Source organism: Neopsephotus bourkii, unplaced genomic scaffold, assembly GCF_033783945.1.
Source record: "Neopsephotus bourkii isolate Nb327-2 ecotype Australia unplaced genomic scaffold, CSIRO-AGI_Nbou_v1 NB_855, whole genome shotgun sequence".
Taxonomy (NCBI): Eukaryota; Metazoa; Chordata; class Aves; order Psittaciformes; family Psittacidae; genus Neopsephotus; species Neopsephotus bourkii.
Window position 1 is genome coordinate 698,823 of NW_026901351.1, and position 21,346 is coordinate 720,168.

The 21,346-nt window shown below is 37.1% G+C and overlaps 1 protein-coding gene across 4 annotated transcripts in view; it reads right to left on the reverse strand.

Moving 5' to 3' along the window:
* Window positions 1–21,346, reverse strand: part of HDAC9 (histone deacetylase 9) — a 451,614-nt gene that overhangs the window by 102,827 nt on the left and 327,441 nt on the right. For all 4 annotated transcript variants that reach the window (XM_061356435.1, XM_061356432.1, XM_061356433.1 and 1 more), the window contains one exon: window positions 11,252–11,359. In XM_061356435.1, the coding sequence (XP_061212419.1) occupies window positions 11,252–11,359 (108 nt within the window). The remainder of the gene's footprint in view (window positions 1–11,251; window positions 11,360–21,346) is intronic.

Here is a 21,346-nt window from a genome sequence, read left to right on the forward strand (position 1 = left end):
AATTCACATTTAAAAGAAAGTCGAATCCACTGATACAGTCTTGATCTAATCTTAGATTTCTCTAGCTTGAGATGTTTCAACATAAAAGTAGCTTGAGGTATATATTTTATATGATTGGTCAGTGTTGACCCTACCTTCCCTATGGACTAAATGACAGATTCACACACACGTGTAATTCCCAGCTGCAGAAAAGGGTGTCAACGAGTATCCCATATTTCTCCAAACCATAAATTAAACTTGGGAACCTGCCAAGATCACAAGTTTAATAGATTCCCTAAAGTCAATTTCTAAAACACTTTCTGGAATTGTATATAAATTTAATGAAATACAACACTAGGATCAGTGATGATCAAGGTTTTTTTTTGCCTCTAGTGTCACTGAAGGTAAAAGAAAAATTAAATTTTCCTCCTTTCAGCATGGGTAAGGTAAAGGGAGAATGTAGAAGTACTGGCAAGGTATTTCTGTTCAAAAATCAGTTTATTTATTCAAGAAGCAGTGTCACATAAGAGTGTGTATCATACCAAATTTCTTTTACAACAGTCAGATTCAGAACTAACACCATTACTTCATCAAATTTATTCTTTAGTTCAACTATTCAAGACAGTCTCTTCTATTCAGCTATATATTTTCTTGTATCTGAAATCAAATTAATGCCAATCAACATATACATTAAAATAAATAATTATAATCTGTGCATCAGTACATCATCAGACTTGCATTTTCAAGCAGCCTCACAGAAACAACATTTAGCTGCAAGACCAAGCATATGATTTTCAGAGATGAGTGGAGAGAAATGAAAAGGATGGAGAATTTCTATATTTAAATAATCAGTATTACAGTAGTCCAGTTTGATATACTTAAACAAGGCAAACGTCAATGTTTCAGCTTTTACTTACTGAAGCAAACATGATAATCACTACACTTTCATGTAAATAAGGAGCAAAATAATAAAAAATGTAAATAAGGTGATTAATAGAGTTACGATAGTCACTGTGAAATCTGTTTATTTACAGTCTTATGAATGTGTGTTTGTGTGTACCTGTGCAATTGTCTACCTGTGTTATTTCACTGGCATTAATTTTCTTAATTAACTAGGAAATACTACCAGGCTATCTCATACAGTTTGCTGCTAAGTGTAATCCAAACAGCCAGCTGCATTTTTGTGGACTGTGGCCAAACTTCTGTAAGACTACAGCAAACTTAAACTATAATGCAAATGAAGTACATCTGTAAGGGTGATTCTTCCAGCCACCACTTAAAGAATCTGGGGGATTTGACACATGCCTTATTTTTCATTAGATATTCATATTAAAAAAAAAAAACAACAACCAAATCCATACAAACAAGCAAGCAAAGAAAAAAATCCCCCCAAAAACCAACCAACCAAAAAATCCTCCAAACAAATCAAACAAAAAAATACTAGAGTCAGAACAAATATATATGTCCATATTTAGGCAGGCATTCCTGGAGGTGGATTATAAATTGAATATAGATAAAATGCACCATCAAAAGAAAAAAAAAAAATAAAGCCTTGTGGACCTCACTAATCTGCAGAACCAAACCAGCTTTACACTCTAAGCTAACCCCCTGTCCTTATCCTTCTGAGGACTTTTAACATTTCCTTTTCACACAAAACATGACTTAGAGAAGAATTCTGTGAAGAATTCTTTTGTAGTGTCTATGAGAAACAAAGTATGTGTCTGCTGAGGAATGTGTATATAACAAAGTGAAAACAGAGAAGAGGGCATTACTAGAAGCAGAACATCATGCTACCTTTATTTTGTTTTCTTGATATTTGTAAGAATTTAGTCCATGAAAGGCTTACAACTGCCCCTGCTCAGCTCCCAGATCATTATCATCTAACTTTACCAGCATTCCCAAATGATCAAAATAATTAAGATTATTATATCTGGGAGGTTTTTTTGCAGCAGTATAGAGACAGAAAAAATCAACACTGCTGCTTTTGACAACATGACAGTTACAGTATAGGCTTCTCTTTTCTGTTCCCTCACTTTGACATGACTGTTTGGAAGGCCTGTTTTCATATAGTTAGCTAGTTTCTGCTATCAGAGCTTAAGTTGACTGCTGCAGTTCTCCATAATCATGGACATTTACACCAGTGTTGTGACCATTTTATATGTGCTTTTACATTAGAAGGAGTTCAGTATTCACATAGGAAATTTTCTTTTTTTAAAATATAGTGCATATGTTTTATTGATGATAAAGCATATAATCAAATTTTACTAAGCACTGAAAACTAGTTACTATACATTATTAACAGCAATCTTCCAATTGATGGAACACTTTATTTCTTCTACTTTTAAACTTTCTATGAACACACTGTGCATTAGTAGAAAGGAACATTAATTTATTTAGGCAATATTTAAATACCAGACAGTGTGCTCAGAACAGTAGACAGAAAGGCAGAAATCTGCTTTAAAGATAGACTAACACATAGCACTATGCTTTAAATGAAGCCAACACACATAAATTCAAAGCATTTTATACAGAACCTTATTTATACTAGGATACAGGCACCTTTATATGTAGACAGAGCATTAAACTGTCTGACAGACATGAACATTAGGAAAAAGATTCATGTCTGTGCCATTATATGATTACCTTTAGTTAAAATTGAGGTTAAAGAGTAAAGCCTGAATATAGATATTCTAAAACCTGCACATATTTGAACAACAAAGAGAACTACTCTTTTTCCACAGTAAATTTTCTCTTCTTTCCTAACTCCAAATAGGTAGTTGGATGCCTGATTTCCAAAGAACAGAGGTGTACATCCTACTGTGGCCTTCTTGTCTTTGGTGGTTCAGTTGATTCCTTTCTGTAGCATGCTGGGTTACAATGTTGGGCTACAACATGCTTGGCCTTCTACTATATCTCCCTCTGAACCTCTTCAAGACAAGCGCTCAAGACAATATCACAACACAGGCCTTGGGTCTGACCATCGCTAGTAGGGTTCCACTGGTGTTTCTATTATACAAGGGGGTAAAATTAGACCTAGACAGTTTCTCCCTAGAGCAGTATGCGGTGAATGTAACAAGGTGTCATGCAGCTCTTCCCTTTGTTTGACAGTGAGTAGCTTGCTCTGCCTAGATTCCAAATGGACTAAAAGCAATCCAGTCAATCGCACACTCAAGGTATGCTGAGGTTTCTGACGACTCCAAGAAAAGCCAGTGTCATGCAAGAAATATGAGTAAACCCCATCAGGCACTCCAAAAGCATTTACTGAAGCAGTAAAAATATCAGATTCAACTCCTTCTTGAATGTAGGGATGAATTTCTAAATATTCTTTGTATACTTGTGTGAGTATTTAGGTTATGTGGTCCATAAAGTAGACACTGTGACACATCTTTAAGTGAGTTTTTAACAATAAGTCTAGAGTCAAGTCCTTCCTCAGTTCTTATTCAAACTTATAGAACTTTAATTATTTCCTGCAGTAGCAGCAACATCCTCCTAAAGCCAAGTGTTAGAGATTTTATTTTCTGCATGTTTAAATCCCTTAACCTATCTAGCTCTTAGCTCTTAAAATTAGAAGTGCTTAAAAATGGCATTCTTGGACATTGACTTGTTTTAAATTGAAAGGTTTTATTTTTGCTTCAGTGTGCACAGGCTTCTCTTCAGAAGAGAAGCCAATCACTGAAGCTAATATTTCATTTTTTTGTAGAAACATCATTAGTTATACAGAAATGTATCCATTGCTCCTGTCAGAATTGATATTCCTTATGTTTTACATATATACAAGTTTTTATTCTCACAAAGCTATAAAGCTATATACAAAACCTATTTCATTAAATTTAAGAGGTGCTCCATGCAGTGTATCTGACAGGGTGTAACCCTGAAGTGATCTTAGTGGCATCCTTAACCATGCTATCTGTGGCTTCCTTAATTCCTACAGTAACAAACATCCATCAGGCTGCTTTATGTCTCATCTGCTTATGACAGTCTGCTTGCAACTGGTACCCTGAAGCAGATAACCATATTCCTGCCAGTGTCACTTATGCTGTAATGCGATGCCAAATTCTGCCATCCAGCGTAAGGGTGAGTGGCGTAAGGACAAGACAATCCTCAAGTACCAGTTTAGGACAATTTTACACCCTATTCATACTGCGAGAGCAGAAGCCATTATCTGGCCCTGGGGGGTCTGCGAATGCATGATCTAACAGTCATGATTTAACAGAGCAGTATTAGCAGCACATAGATTTACCAAGAAAACAGTAATGGACAGGAGGGAATACCATTTTGTCTTTCAGAGGAAGCTAGTAGGGGCCAAGAACACAGAAATGGACATTAAAAATTTAACACTGTGATGGCAACAAAGTTCCCTGTCTGGTTTCCTGAAGGTCTAAAAAGATGGCCCCAGAAAATACATGAAAAGTTGGTGGTTGCAAGCTAACTGATATACAACCAAGATGACCTGCTTAGCCACAACTAGTGTTAACTATATCGGGAAAGAAAGCAAACAGTTTTAAGAACAGAGTGATAATGGAGGTAAGCTATGTACCACACATATGATTGAAGTTGTACTACTATATGAAATAATAACAGTCATTCAGCTATAAATACAACCATAATTGCTGGGATAAAATATCTAAGAAATGGTTCCATAAGAAATATTGTAATTTTGTAACTTTGTAAAAGCAAAGAGTACAAGCTACTATCTAAAGGACTTTATTAGTAACTTTGATTGATGGCATTTATCAGTCATATCTTTAGCAGTAGCAAAATAAGCATTCGTTACCATTTCTTACACAATATGCATTACTAAAAATGCTGTGCCTGGGTGTAGAAAAAATGCCTTTTTTTGTGGCTGCCACACATCACTCAGATTTTTTTTTTTTTTTTTGAGAGTTTTACAAGGCAGATGGTGAGACAGAGAGGTAGAAAAAAGGGTAAGGCAGAGCCTACAAAAACAGTACTGTCCTGGAGGCACCTAAGCACAGAGTACTTCCTAGGAAAGGAGATTTCTGTAGGCAACCAGAGGAGCTGTGTAAGGTTCTGTGTTGTTCAATCAGGCATGGAAATTCTCTGGACTGAAGCTTTTCTGGAGGGAGAATGCTGTGGGACTAGGGACATTTATTTTAATCTCTTTTTTATTATTATGCCTTTAGAAAGATACTTAGGTTTTATTCTGAGAAATCATAGCAGTAGAGCTGTGAAACATGGTTGAGGGACTTTTACACAGAATACTTTTAAGACTAGAAAATTAAGAGCTTGGGGGACTGAGGGGGTTGATTTAGCTAATTCTGTTTATTCACTAGATTGGTACTATTTACTGTGTGATGATCCATCCATAGTCTTGTGTCACAAAGGCCTTGAAGACAGTAATAACCAAGCTCAACTGGAATGAGAGTTTCAATTTCAATCTAAGTTATCTATGGATTACACAAAGACATTAGAGCAGCAATGAACAAATGCAGGAGGTTTATTTTGGTATTGAATCAATCTGACATATCAGAAAGAACCATCCCAGGAACATATCAAATTCTGATCAATCTTTTCAATTGCTTTCATTCTCTTAAATGACCCATAACTACCAACAGGGCAACTTTACGTGTGTGTGTGCACACACATACATATGACCTTGCAGAGAAAGGGTTTGTGCTTCACTCAATTCAGCTAAAGTGATGTTCAGGACAGTCCCAGACCACACTTTAAACTTATGTGCCATTTTTCTCAAGTGTTCTTTTTCAAAAATGCTTCTTAATTCATTCAGATTTTTAAAAATAGGGAATTACTCTACAAATCCTACCAGCTCTTTGTAGTTTACTGTGTAGGTCTCTTCTGTCTCAAATTTGTAAAATTAAAAATATATGGTCCTTATGTGTTTTTATTACAGCAAAGAGTGCTGACATGACCAATGTTAACATATTTAAAGGATATGCAAAGTAAACTAGTCAGTAATCCTTATTATGGGTATTGTACTTCAAGTAACTAATTCCACCTTATAATAGCACTGAATGGGGTCATCAGAGGCTGAAGAAAACCATCTCAGAAATGCTCCTTTGGGTTTTCAAGAGTTCCATAATCTGCTCTGGCTCTGAGTTGCCCATGACAATGGGAAGTCATCTCCCATTGTGAAAAGAGGTTTTCATTAGATATACTCTTTTTAAATTATATTTTTCAATGCTAGGTTGTTTTTTGTTTTTGTTTGTTTGTTTGGTTAGTTTTTGTTTTTTTTTTTCCTGCCAGTCAATTGCAAGATTTTAAGGGACAGCCAGAGAAATGTACAATTTGATATCAGAAAAGAAGTTAAGACACACTTAATGTTCACAAAAGAGCACACAATAAAACAACCATTAAAAGAACAAATATTTTGAAGGACATTATGCAACATAGCGTAAATATTGCAAAATTATCATACTAACATAATCATCTATCTGAATTTCAACTTCGTTAAAATAGCAATAAACATTTAATAAATACCTACTATTTGGTAATAAAAGGGGGCATCATCAGCATGAATAATTTGGTCAACAAAATGGTAATACCAGCAACCTAAAGTCATTCAGAAAAAACAATAATTTGGCAAGCTAAGTCCTGAAGGTGAGATTCTCTGCAAGCAGTAAGAGATACAAATGAAATCTGAATATCAAGAGAGCTCTCATATGCAGGAACCCTCCTTAATTTCCTCTGAGACTTGTTTAATGTGGGATTTGAACAACCTCTGTACTTGTCCAGTTCAGCAGCAAGAGGGGAGAGCCTGCTGTGCAGGATAGCCAAGTGCAGGAAGGGGAGAGTCTCTTTGTGCCTAGCTGCCTGTGAGTGAAGTAGCATGCTGGCAGGGCTGGGAGTTGAACTGAGTTGAGCATCAGAATCGATGTAATAACTGGGCCAGGCTGGGAAATAAATGTGAAGGCAGGGCCAGACAGCACCTTCCAGTACCACTAAGCCATTAGACCACACACTCCTGAAATGTGCCTCATTACTACAGAGCAGTGACTGGGACACTGTGAGCGTTTAGCAACTTATTTTATCACATCTTTATTTTCCTGTGGCAATGCAATAGAGTAAATAGATCCTTAGGAGACACTTCAGGAAATATAAGTTCTCCCTACTGATGCAGATCTTTCGGGCCTTCCTTCTTAAGGTGCAGTTATTAGAGGCTAGAGAAAATTTTCCAAATTCACAAGCTAAATTTCATGAAAGAAATCATACGCAGGGCACTACCTGCATTTCTTTCTCAAATGAAGATATCATAAGACTTATCTGATTTGTTAAAATAATTTATTCAATATAGCAAATGACTGTGGTGGGATTGTATTCATCAAGTTCCGCATATTCTACTCTTCTAAAGGTCTGTGGTCAGCCAGCAGATTATTAAAAGCCACCTACATAAATCTATTAGGGAAATGAGAATGGAACAAAGGTAGATACAGGAGAGCTGTGGCACCAATTCCATACAACATAAATTCCTCATCATGCACCAGCAGGTTTCCTAAACTATAAAACGCTCAAAAAAAAGGTGACCTTCATGTAATAGTTAGGCTTATCTCATATTGTAATATTGCCACCATGACATTCATCATGCATGTAAATAAATATATGTAAAAAGTAAAAGTAAAGCATTTGATTCAGTATGACATCATATTTACCATACTATATACTTCAGTGATGTGATTCTTTATGATCTATTAAATGTTATCTCAAAAGTGTATCAAATTGATCTCAGTGAGTGCTCATTATTTTACTAAAACAAACCCGCAAATCCTTAATTTTGTTTTTTTTTTTCATATAATTAAATAAAACCCATCCATATTAATATTCTCCAGAGAAGTGGCAGTTTGTCCTGATTAAAAAAAAAACACAACACAACAAAACCAAGCAAAATACCACCACAGTAATTTACTATTACAGCAAAAGTACAACTCCAGTAAACCCTTTTGTTTTACATCTTTTAGCACTGTCACATTAATGCTTTCCCCATTAGTCAAAGAGATCAAAGAAATCTGATGTCTCACAAGGGGTTTGAACAATAGTGAAGAGAACTCTTAACTCCTTCTCAGTTCTTGAGCACTGTCCAAATCAGATGAACAAAATGTTGCTGTACTCAGATGAGACCTGTGTGAAATGGGACTGATAATCTCAGGAAATTCAGAATAAAGTTAAGAACCTTTCACCTTGCATATGAGTTTGACTCATGCACAGCTCTGTAGTGAATCTCTCAATTGTTCTTCAGACTTTCATGATTTATTTTGTAGTCTCAAACATTATCTTAGAAGAATACGTCTATACTATCACTGTATGAGATAGCAAGCAAAACCAGTAGAGACCATGAAATACAGATTGAAATGTTCTCTCCTTACTGAAATGGGCTATAAATATCAGATGCCAGTCAACACAGGGCAGTTTATGTTTGTTAGTTTCTACACTCTACTCAGGCAGTGAAGACATTCATCTTCAGTATTTTAAATACTGTATTTTATAAACTAATTGAATATATGTCCATAAAATAAACTATTATATTCATTTTAATTTTAGGAAAAACATGTTAGACTTTGAAAAAACATATATATTGATTTATCAAGCTGTAAGAAATATTTGGGCTGCTCATACCCAACTACACTGACAAATTTGATAATTCTCATGTCAGAAAAACAGTTGTTAAATGAGTGTCTTCAGTGTCTCATTCAAGAGGCTTCTTGTCTCAGACTTTGTCTATGCTAGATAGTTTCACTCAGGTTACCCTAATGTCCCTGCGGCTGTTTCAGTGGTTCCCCAGTGCAGTGGGTAGATAATCCACTGCCTCTTCTGCTGCAACCTGGAGTACTGCCCTTTGTGAAGTCCTTGATGTGTATTTTAAGTCTGCCACTGTGAAATTCAGGACATGCAGCTCAAGAAGAGCTGGGGGATTTCAGAACAAACCAGTATGCCCTGTCTCATGATTTACTTTTTTTTTTTTCTTAAGATGACACCAAATGACAGTGCACCTTCTGATAGCAATCCACTGTGGAAAACTTCCAGGGAAAAACTACAGCATGTGTCTTTACTGCTCTCATCTTGCTGTTTACATGTTGCAGAGCTATTATAGCTTACACACAGTTCTTGGAAGGTGCTTTTTTTGTTATCCGAAGATTCTGAAGCTGCAGCAGATCATTCCAGATTCCCATCACAGCTTAATCCTCTCACTCACTGCTCACAGTACTGGCCCCAAGTGGTTGCTTCAGATGCATATTTGCTCAATGAATGCACATGGAAGTGGTCAGCTCACTTATGTGCCCTCAGATCTTCACAAGTACACTACAAAATTGACATTTTCCCCTACACTAGAAATTGCTGATCAATACAACGCATACGTTTCTAGAGAAAAATTGGCAGCAAGATGGAAAAGCAACATGTAAAGCCAGAGAGGTAGATTGAAACATAAAGATCTGTGGGGCTAAAATCTTACAGCTACCGACAGTCCCACCCTGAACACTATGTAGAAAACCTCAGAATACATTGCAAACACCCTAATGTCATTTACTGTATGAGGGTATGGGGAGCCACTTGCATCAAAATCCAGGTTTGTATAGATGCAGTGACAAGGCAAACACAGAAAGACTCTGCCAAAATAGCTAATGTCAGCATCAGTGCCTTTCCAGAACTTCTCCTAGCATGCTTTTCTTCTATTAATTGGACCTGAATAACATTTTTATAATCTTAAATTATAAATACCACATGCAGGTTGTTAGTTCATACATTTGGCATGGTGGCATGTAAGTCATTGGGCTTCATGCTGGAAGTATAGGAACAGGTTAGATAAACACCTTTCAGGAATGTCATCAGTATTCTTTCACAGCAAAATTCACAGCAAATCCTTTCCATTTCTATTTTCTTGATGATTTGACATAAACCAGCTACTTGGCACATCTGTAACAATTACCTTTTCTATGTTTTAACTGCAGGTTACATAAGACCATAAGACTGCTTCAAGTCTCTGCACTGTAGACAAAGATTCTGTTTAGGATCAACAATAATTTTACAGTAACCTACAAACTAGTACTAAGTTTAATATATTTGTTCAGAGACTGTTCAATGCCAGTAGCAACCAAGGTCTCTCCAGTGGCTGATGTTTGATTCTTTTCAACTGTCTATCAAACACCCATAAAAAACCAAGAGCATTCATACTGTGGCAAGACACCACAATGGTACATATCTAAGTAGTAAAGATTCTGCAGTGGACCCTGCTCATGTCAACTCAAAATCTGTACATTTTGTGTAGCACCTGGCTAATGATGTTGGTGTCTGAATATGAAAGTTTAGTAACTCCATTCAATTGAGTCAGAGGTACAGTACTGCATTTCACGAGAACACTACCATTTATGTACCTATATATTCTGTATCTATGTATATATATACATAAACAGATGTACTCTTCCTCAAGTATATAGCTAAAGTATTTTGAAATAGGACAGATATACAGGAAGAAAATTCTCAAGTTCAGATTTTGAATTTTTAAAATCCTGTACATTGCTAATTCTGAAATATTTATTTCTATTTTGATTTGGGAAACAGGACTGAATCCATTAGTATTTGGTGTGGAAAGTGAATAAACAGTTTCATTAAGGAGACATCCTAGCTCCAAAGTTTATTGGGGTGAGCCTGCTCTTCGGCTGCATATAGTGTACTTTTAAATAGGGCTGTTAAAATACCAAACAAAATGTCAAAGATCGTCAGGTCTGGAGTTTTTATAAATTGTTTAGACTGGGGATAATTCGGGTTTTGTACCTCATGCCTTGCAGATCGCACAGCATGGAGATAGGAAAGGGAAGGAGGCCAGGGAGAGAAGTCTGAGGGCAGCCAGACTGGCAGAAAGGCACTTCCTGGGCCACAGTTCTCCCCAGCGGCTCCTCTTCGTCCTCTCCCACACAGCCACTGTTTGCCTCCCCTCTCTCTGGGTGGTATACTGAGGTTCTGTACGTGACTAAACAATATTAAATCCAAAATATTGTAAAAACACACTTCAAAAGGCAGTGCCACAGCCACTTGCAGAGATGTGAATGCTATAAGTAACTTCGCCGCTAGCTGTGGCAACCCTGGACTGTGAGCACCCACAACTGCTTCTTCATATAGACAGCAAGACCGGCCCCAGGCCATCCCCAGTGAGAACTGGAAGAGCTGCCACACCTTCGTGAACTTCCTCCTGGCCCTCCTCCCAGCACCCTGCTGGAACAGAGCAGCTGAACAACACCTCCCTTCAGCCCTACTTCACTCCACCGCCCTGGCTCTCCCACCCACAGTGTGGCCCGTACCTCACCTTCAGCTCCCGGGAGGCCACGCGGGCCGCCAGCTCGATGACACAGCCCACCGCCATGCGTGCCGCCCCGGCCGAGTGCAGCTCGTTCCAAACGGTGTCACTGTCCACCTGAGCAAACAGCCGGCCCCGGGAGGAAGGCAGGGAGAGAGGGAGAGAGAGAGGGAGAGGGAGAGCATGAGAGAAAACAAACCCGTGAGGCAAGGCTGGCAACGTGACAGCCCATGTACAATAACATCAGTCTTCCATCCTGGCCAGCTGAAAGGCCTTCTGGACATGGCTTTGCTTATGCTTTTTCTCTGCACGGGCTTCTCCAATGGAAACACATTCCTGTCATGCCTCACTGCCATTCCCTGTTTATATTTCTCATTACAAACAGTGCTACATCGGCCGGGCCGGGCCTGCTCACCAGACACCAGACGCTGCATGCCTGGTGCTCATGCCGGCGGGGTGACAGGGACCTGCCAGCACCCAGCCACCACCGGCTCCAGCAGCCATTACAGGCAACTCGTTCCTCAACACCCACCAGTGGCTCCGGTCATTACCCCTTCTTGTTAAAACCCCCCACAAAAAGAGTAACTCTCATCTTCGGTACCGTGGAAGGAGTCATTTTTAAGTGAAGGAAATCAGAACAATTAATTGCTTGAGTTAATTTCAGTAGTCATTATTGCCATAGACAGAAAGGAAAATTAAACAAAACTAAGTGTGACCCCTGCTGCATCTCCAGTGTTGACAAAGAGATAAGTTTCTGCTGAAAGGTTTTAGGTCCCACTTCTTAACACGAGTGTGATTATTAAGAAGAGAAAATAATCCTTTGTGCCTTCTAAATGTGACATACAGAACATTACATGAATATTATATAAAATAGAAGCATAAAATATAATGATAAAATATTATAAAGGAAATACACAGATGGCTAAGCAGTACTGTTCTACAGTGTCTATTGTCATGCTAAAATTTTAGTTTTGAAATCTGTTTTTAGTGACTCTTTATTTGGAGAATCATACCAAAAAACTATAGCTGAAATGTTATATATCCCTGATACGATATTATGCCAAACAGACATGATGGTGTGAAATAGGCTGAAAAAGTCATCGAAACAGACAGCCAAATTTCCTTGATGCTCCATAGGAAATGCATTTAATTACATCACACAGTACAAATTTATCATGAAAAGAAAAGCGTTTAGGGTTAGACAAAATACTGTGGCAGATACTATTTGGATAACTTCCAAGCACGCTGAGATACATTTTCAGTTTGACCCACAAGCTTCTGTTCTTAATTTCTAAAGAAAAAAAAAAAAAAAAGAAATGAAGAAAGAAAAAAAAGAAGGGGGGGAAGAAGTAAAAAAGAAAGAAAGAAATCAAGTAATTGGAAATGGATGCAACTGCTACTCGACTCTGGAGGTTCTGAAGAATTTCTCTGATTAGTCATTTGAAACAGAAAGAAGCTTGATCTTCTCTACACCTGTCAAATGTCTTCGACATTACTGTTACAATAATATTATATTTCAAGCTACTAAAGTGATCTTATTTTTCAGCATACTGGACCTGAATTTCTTGTTGTTTTGATTAGTTTTATGTGCATGCAGCACAACTAATGAAAATAGTTTGTATTCACAATAGAGCTGAATAAGAAGACTGGATTTTGCTTGCAAAGTTTAGAATAGCAGTAACAACATCACACTGTGTTTTCATCTGAGAAACTCAAAATCTTGTACAACCACAATTAAGAACCATCAGCTTGATATGGGGTGATTTATTATATTTGTTTTGCAGATTGGCACCCTGATATTTAAATAAATTAAGCAGCTTTCCTGAAGACACCCACAAATCAACAGGTAACAAAGAAAATTACAAGAAATGAGAAAGAAGCCAAGTAGTAAAGAACAAATAATGATGTGTTTAACATTAGGCAGATCTTCAGGTTGTCTCTCTATTCCTTTAAAGCAACTATGAATGAATTTTCATCTTTAAAACAAGGCGATAAATAGGTAGAGGTCATTGGTTAAATCAATTTAATCAAACAATAATAAAGTTTGAAAAATGCTGTGTAGAACTTTAAATAAAGAAGTATCAACAAGAAGGCTAAGAGGGAGTACTTCCTTACCATTTTTATGTCTAGGAAATTAAGGTTAGCATGAAGGAGTGGCTGATGAAAATGATTCAATGGCAGCTGCTTGGTACAACAGGGCACGAGCAGGAGCCTGCATTCTCAAAGGGACTATGATTCATTTTCAGGAAGGCCGATTAAGTTAAAATTGTAACCACAGCTTGAGAGTACACACCCTTCAAGACAGTTGTCTGCTCTGACACATGAGACGGCAGTCTCTCCAGCCGCCGAATGCTGAGTATTGGCCAGGATAAAGCATTTATCATTTTCTGCTTTCAACTGAGTGTGAGGAGACTGAGCAGGGACAATAAGACCAAATGTCTTCCACTGAAAAATTTCCCTTAAACCACTTCAATGAATGATACATAATTTTACCCTGACTGGAAGTAAAAATGGGCAATCAGGAAGCAAAACAGTGTTTCCTGAGGAATTTTCAAAAATGACCACCTGAATGTATACAGGAAATTCAGGATATTTTAGCTGATCTCCTGGGCATGGCACATGTAATGAATCATAAACTCTCAAAGCCAGGGGAAGCCAACTGAAGCTGCGTACCTTAGTGCACAAATATTATAATACAAGAAAACTAACATAAACGTATAACTAATTACCCCAAAAAGGCACAGCATTACAAGAGTAGATGCCAAATTCTATTTCATATTCATGCAAAATTAAGACTGACTTTATGAGAAACATTGCATGAAGCACAGCTTTGAAGAACTTTCATCACACAGCCAATGCTTTAGTTGTAATGACTGGAAAATGCCATCTTACTCAATTTTATATCTCTGTTAGTTGTACGCATTGCCTTAAATGTTTCAGGTGTTTAAACAGATTTTCTTTTAGTGTTACTCAATGTTTACTTCGCAAATTGCAGTTGAAATGCAGTGATATAAATGGCTGGCCCATTAGAATTACAGCTACTAGCTGGTCCAGTTGTCAAGCTGTATATGAAATGCAGCTATGTAAAATCCTACTCTATATGCTTTTCTTTATTCCTGTGAGATGAAATGGCTGGATTTTATACAAGTAAAGGGAATAGGATTAGGCACTGTGGTTTCTGGTTCTACTTCATGTATATATCATATATATCTGACAGTGTATCTAGATGCTGAGTATGCATGAATTTTTGACAAATGCGAAGCTTTCTCAATGACAGACTATGAAAAACTCAGATGAAATTTTATGAGACTGTTTTTATTCTTCAAGTGCTTTCACACAGCCAAAGAATTCAGTTAAAACCCTATCTTGATTAGGACTTTTTTTCAGATAAAGTTCAACAAAATTTATGGAAAATGCAGCATTTGTAGCTTAAATGTAACACAGAATCTTCAGGGCATTTTTCCTGCTTAATTATATATGTTTTCATTTAAGAGTTCTTTAATAAAATTGGCAGGGTAGGAAAAGGTTCTAAATATTTAAGCAAATAAAAAACATTTTTAAAGCATCAAAATGTCACTTTTTAACTATGAGCACACTACACATTATCAAAAATCCTATCACTGCTGCAGCTCTTCAAAGAAGGATTGTGCATGATAATGCCAAGAGCCAGAAAACATGAGCCCTATTTGAATGCTGACTTTCTAACACACATATGGATTTAGTTCTCTCCAAGTTTCCTCAATGAACACTGTAGGCTGTAGGCTTTTTCAAGCACATCTAGTGTAGCTCAATCACTGGCATGTGTAGCAAAGCTAATACTCTGTAAAGCTACAGATGATAGAAATTAAGCTACCTGTCCCTGAAGTGGATGTGGAGGCATTAAATAGAAGGGAATGACTTAAGTGAAAAGAAATGTAGGCAACTTTTCCTGACTGAATGCAACTAATATTTCAAGCCCTGTGTGCAGAAATTCCCTGCTTTGCACTGTGAAAAGAAGTTGATATGATTGTTTCCTGCAAGAAATATCTGTGTGATAACTTGACTTTCACAATTAAGACTTTAAACACAGTGAAAACAAGCTAAGCCTTGCAGCACAGACATTTCAGTAGATAGAAAGCTTGTACCATAACCCCTCATGGATGGAATATTTCTTATTAAGGAAGATGAACTAGAAAGTTTGAAAGTTACCAACTCCTCATTCCATGCTTAGGAAGCAGCATGTGTATGTGAAGGTGGAGAGGAAGAATATTGAAATACATCTAAGAGAGATTTTTTACTTAAAGGCCTTTCTGAAATCACCACATTTGCTAAAACTGAAATGTTACTTGTTACCTGCTATTTATGTTATCTTGAGCCTATCTCAGACAGGGAAAAAAGTAGCATGAGTAATAATACTAAATGATTTTTTGAAGAAATCTGTAACTTCCCTTTGTTTGACTTGTCATTTCCCCTGCTAGGTGACCTATTCACTCCTTATCTTTTGCTTCAGGCCTTTTTGCCCTGGAAACCTGCTGAGACCTGTTTAATGCTCACTGGGTTCACTAAAGTTCTGCTGAGAGATAATACAGTCTGACGCACACTTCCATTTTTCACACCCTGCATGATGTATTCATCTGTGTGAGTTATTTCTCTTTTTTAAATAATTATTGCAAACTCAGACATTTCCTTAAATGCACAACCACTGATAACTATATGCAATATAAAAAAGAGTCCAAGTTTCTGCTTTGAGATGGATTTTGACAAAGCATCCTAGAGCCTGTCCTCTCTCTCACACACACACACACATGTACACACAACTTGCAGTTTAGCATAAATCTAGCTTCCACAGTGGAATTCTGATTTCACTTCTTAAAGGAATTAAAAATATACTGAATCACTTATCCTGCTCCAGATTCTCTGCGCAAATGCTGCCATCATAAAAATCAAAACCAGTCCTCCTAGAGTTACCACATGTCCCTGCCAGAGATGCTCTACTTCTTTTTTTTCCTCTGAGAATTATTCAAAAATGCAGTCTGTCATTTACCTGTTCATGTAAACTTGACCTGCAATGATCCTTTGATAGCATTGTTTGTGTTCTATATGTACAATATCCTGGACAGCAAGCTAAAAAGTAGTAGTTCTTTACAGTAGTTTAAAATTATTCTGTCATTTCCTTAAAGAGAAGAATTTGGACTCAGCTGTCCTTGGATGGAAGTTAATTCAGTATTCATTTCAGATGGATACATTTCAACACAAATCTGGAGACAATACTACATTAAAAAAAATAAATCTGTCCTTTGATATAACTAGTTATAAAACTGAGAAGTAAATAAAATATAGTCAGCTAACAACAGTGTAGCTATACACAGTAAATGGACTAATGAAGAAAACTGTGAGAAATAATATAGGAGAGTACAGACCTCCTCAATGATCCTGCAATTTAATAAAACTTGTGTATTACAGAGAAAATTACTGTGCTTTAGTTTTAAAAGCGTTCGGAGTCTCACATTCTTCTACTGTGCAAGAGCAAACATGTTTCCATCACTGTTTTTTTTTTTTTTCTTTAGTTCTCTGGCATGAAAATAGAAATTAAATATTTTCCTGAAGTGTTGTAACCTCTAAAAATTATGTGCGGCAGTTTGCTATCACTTCCAGCAAGGAGTCTGTCATTCTTGGAGACAGCTGGTGCCAGCAAAAGCTAGCACAGAAGTTTGTAAGGTTTTGCTCCTGTCCATGAGCAGTGCAGCTTCCCAGGTGCCATGCTCATAGCTCTCACCTCCAACTCCTACAGATGTCCTGGTAATCATTCATCACCTCCATGATTTCCACTGAGAAGCAAAAGATCCTCAACGTGCTTCTCAGCTGCTGTTTCATCTCACCATGACTAAAGAAGCGAAAGTGTGTACATCATCTCCAAGGAACAACCTCTAATGAATGGCCTGTCAGCCATGTCTGTTGTTAAGGAACAAAGGAGAAAAAGTTTGCATGGCTGACATCTTTTCCATAAATCCCACATACAGAAGTGTGTAAAAGCAGGCTACTTCAGGAAAAATATGTACAGTGAGCTTCTTTTATTTTTACTGCTATTTTACAGCTGTATTAAATGTTGGTTCTGTCAAAGGCATTTCTAGTTGCTTTAATCTAAAGTGTCTGCCATAGAGATTGTCAGCTTTTCATACTTTCTTACCAGTGTGGTTTACAAAATTTGGGAAGGGATGTGATCTTTAGGCTATAGTGGGATGAATAGTTCAAAGGATCATCACAAATCGTTGCTTAAACACAAAAAATGGGATTCACTTGGGTTTGCATTGGCTTCTTTGTTGTGTTTGAGTAATCCCAGTAGGAGAATTTATCAGCAATAATGTTAATGGGTTTCTATACAGAATTTTAGATTCTACTAATTCTGACTCCAAAAGCTCCTTTCCAGGCAAGAACAAGGAATGTGGCTAATACATGTACCCAATGTATGTAGAATATTTAGCATCTTTCAAGTTTTACCTGTCAATAGTGATCTGACTTGTATAGCTATTATAAATCAAGGTCAATTTTTCAGAAAATACTCAGTAAAAAGTTCTACATAAAAATAATTTAATACTTAGTGAAGTTACTGAAGGTGGTAGTCAGCCACTGAAAAAAATGCAGCACCACTACTTGTGTACAAATGGAATTCACCTTAAGGTTTGTAAAAAGCAAGTAAATATGTGAGCTCTGTATTAAAAAATAAATAGCTTCGCATGCCAAGGAGAATCAGAAAAGTCAGGCTAATTCAAGCTGAAGCCTGAATAGAGCAATTTCTTGAGAAAACACAGTTTTGATTTGGTTATTCTTTTAAGCTTTTACAATAGGCATTCAGAATCTCTGGGTCTTACAAATCATACATTATGCACCCTAAAGGATCTCAAAACCTTAGTGAAACAGTTATGTGTGGATCATAGGTAGGGGGAATGGAGGGAGGATAGCATGGATTAGATGTGGATTAGAATTTGTTTTTAGCAAAAACTCATGAATAAAACACTTAGGCCCAGATTCAAGTCTCAGATACGTGGCATATTTCACCAGATGCTTGTAAAAAATATTACTGCACTTGCAGACCTAGCAGTGAGTACTCTATTAATTTAACTTCACATTTGTTTTAGTATTTAATGGATTAGTGTGTGAAAATGCTGTGCACTGCCTCCTTATGTTTGAACATGCAGTTTCCAGGAGTTCACGGGCAAATAGATAGAACAATGTAAGCTGGTAGTAATGCATAGCTATAGAAAATACAACTTTTATATGTAGAGTTTAAGCCTGATTTCTTAAAAATTTTTTAGTGATACGTAATATTTCACCTTACTTCTTGGATGTAAATTATGTTGGAGGTCACCTAACACCTAGCTATGCTAGAACCTCATGTTTATTCAGACAAGCAACACTTGAACACTTCATCTTCAGAGAGCTTTTCAGTCCACCTTGGGGGCTAAATTCTATCAATAAACACATGTCTTTTAAAAATTAAAATGTGAATTTTGCTTCAGTTACAGATTTCCCATCAAATCCATATGTGTGTGCGTGAGATTAAGTCTGGGGTGAATGAATAGTATTAGTAAATTTTATATGGTACTATTCCACTATTTACATTTTACATGTGTGCATACATACATATAATGTTTCATATTCTGACAAATAAGAAGGCTTCTTTGCATGATGTTGGCTTTTGGCAACACAATAGCTTTTAGGAAATGCACACAATGAGGTAAGACATTTAATTATTTGACTTTGAGGTAGTTCATTAACTTCACTCTAATTTTCTGTGTTCCATGAGCTGTATCTTTGTTTACAATTTTAATTTGGTCTAGGACTAAGGAGGAGAGGTTCTCTGTCAAAAAGGGCAAGAAAAATGTATCTGAGAGACCAAATTCTGTTTTTGATGAGTTGGCAGATTACAACTCCTGAGCTGTCTATGCTTGCCTGCTGCAAGTAAGAGAAGTCTGGGAGTATTCGAAAATATTCTGTTGTGCCTGCAGCAATGCCAAAGAGCTATCTTTCTTGGTTGAACAGTTTTTCCTCTCACTGGTATAAACATCAAGCTCTGTGGTGGATGGCACAGGGCCACTTCAATGCCATGAAAGGACAAGAATGGGACAAAATATCTGTCCTTCCTAGTTAAGAGATATTTTCCCTTTTTGTGGCCATGTTATTGGCATGCTAAATGTGGTGTTCCCTCCCTGCATAGAGATGAGGCACCATTGCACTTTTCAGATACAGAAATGAAGTCTTTGTACCTCAGTAAAGAAAGAATATCTATTTCCTGCTCTGATCATCTAGATTCATGTTATTACACTTTTACATTTTTATTTTTTCTAAATCAATGTACCTAAAAGTAGGAACTTAGTTGCTTCAAGTCACTGTCAATGAAAGAAATCAAGCACCCCTAGTCAGTTCTGATTTTAGGTGGACTGACTCCTGCTTTACTGCTGAACATGACTCTATAATGGCTACATAAACAAGTGAGGGTGGTCAGGGTCCTGCTTTGGCTGTTTCATTAATCTGTCTAAAATTAAGTATGTGAAGCTGGACAAGTGAGTCTTCAGGGAACTGTTGCTCTGAACTAATAGTAAGTAAATGTGCAGGTTTTATCTCATTTCCCTATTTCTTCTTTAGTTTGCCCACTCAAGGAAGCTTCAAGCTTGTCAGCTTGAGAGCCTAAAATTCTCTATGCATAAGAGAATTTGACTAAAGTGTAATGCCAATTGGCCCATTCCTACAAAACATACACCACTGAAACAGTTGTCTCTCATGAACTGACAGAACTGATGGGTTATACCGCCTAAAGAGTGTGTTTACCAGTGCAGCTAGGAGTTCATTACACCCTTGTTCCTTCATCCTGTGAATAGCCTAAATAGATTTACCTGGAACTGCACTAAGTGACTGAGCATGCAGACCCTTGAATGCTGTGAGATGACCAACGTCTACTCGTTGCTCCAGTCCCAACCCTACTAGCCTCTAAGTTGTGCCTTGGGGCGATTCCAGATGGCCTTTTTGATCTCATATTTTGACGAGCTCTGCAGAAAATATCACACAGTCAAGGCTGTGTAATTGAGAGTCCAAAATAGTTGTGCAAAATATATCAAACTATAATGTATCTGTGAGATTGCTTTCATTAAATTTTGGCATTTTTTTAGGGATGATATAGCTGCCAGATAGGCTTACGAGGTAAAAAAGTTCTTTATTCCTAGAAGTCTCTCACAACCTGCTCCAAAATGTTGTAACTGGCAAATTTCAGTAGGTTAATAAGATGAATCAGGCAAGTAGTTTAAATTAATAGATGAATATTGGCAGCATGGTATATTAATAACTTCACAGTGGAAGACATCATACTGAGTAGGTGTGCTTCTAGGAATAAAAGATTGCTTTCCCCAAACCAGAAAACAGACATATTTTCTGGCTGATATCATGAAAGCATTATACCCATGTTCGTACAGGCTGGGATATAGGGGACAAACACAAGCTAATTCTAAGATATGTCTGGATGTGATATTTAATTTGATTGTCCAGATCATAGGCAATCTGGCTTCTTCACAGCCAGATTTGCATGCAGGTAGAAGGAGAGACCCCTAGCAGCCTGGAGCCTAGTATCTGCTACAGGAGACAATGCCATCTCCAATACTTTGTTAATTTTCACACTATTGTACCATAGTAATGGCTGGTACCATTAGCTTTTATGCAAAAAAGAGGAATAAAGGCTCATAATGTGTAAAGGCTAAAAATTCTTCCTGGGCCAAGATGAGAAGATCAAGTTAAAAATGAAAAGCAGCATAAAGCAGTTTATTGCCTGGATGACTTACTAAAGCTTTATACTAGTGAAATCTTGCCTTTCTTATTGCTTTTCTTTGTGTGTGGTCAGGACAAAAAGTAGTAATATCTAACTACCGCAGCAAGGAGTGCCAGAAAGAAATTTAACATTCAGAAAATATGAATATTTTGCAAGTTTTGTAAAAAGAGATATTTTATAGCTTTAAAATTTATTTTCTTGATTGTTACAGGCCATATTTTTTCTGATATGAAAGATCTAATCTACACTTCAGTTAATGAAACAAAGCCAGCAGTTAATGAATCTAGACCAGTTTATCCCAGCGTAAAATC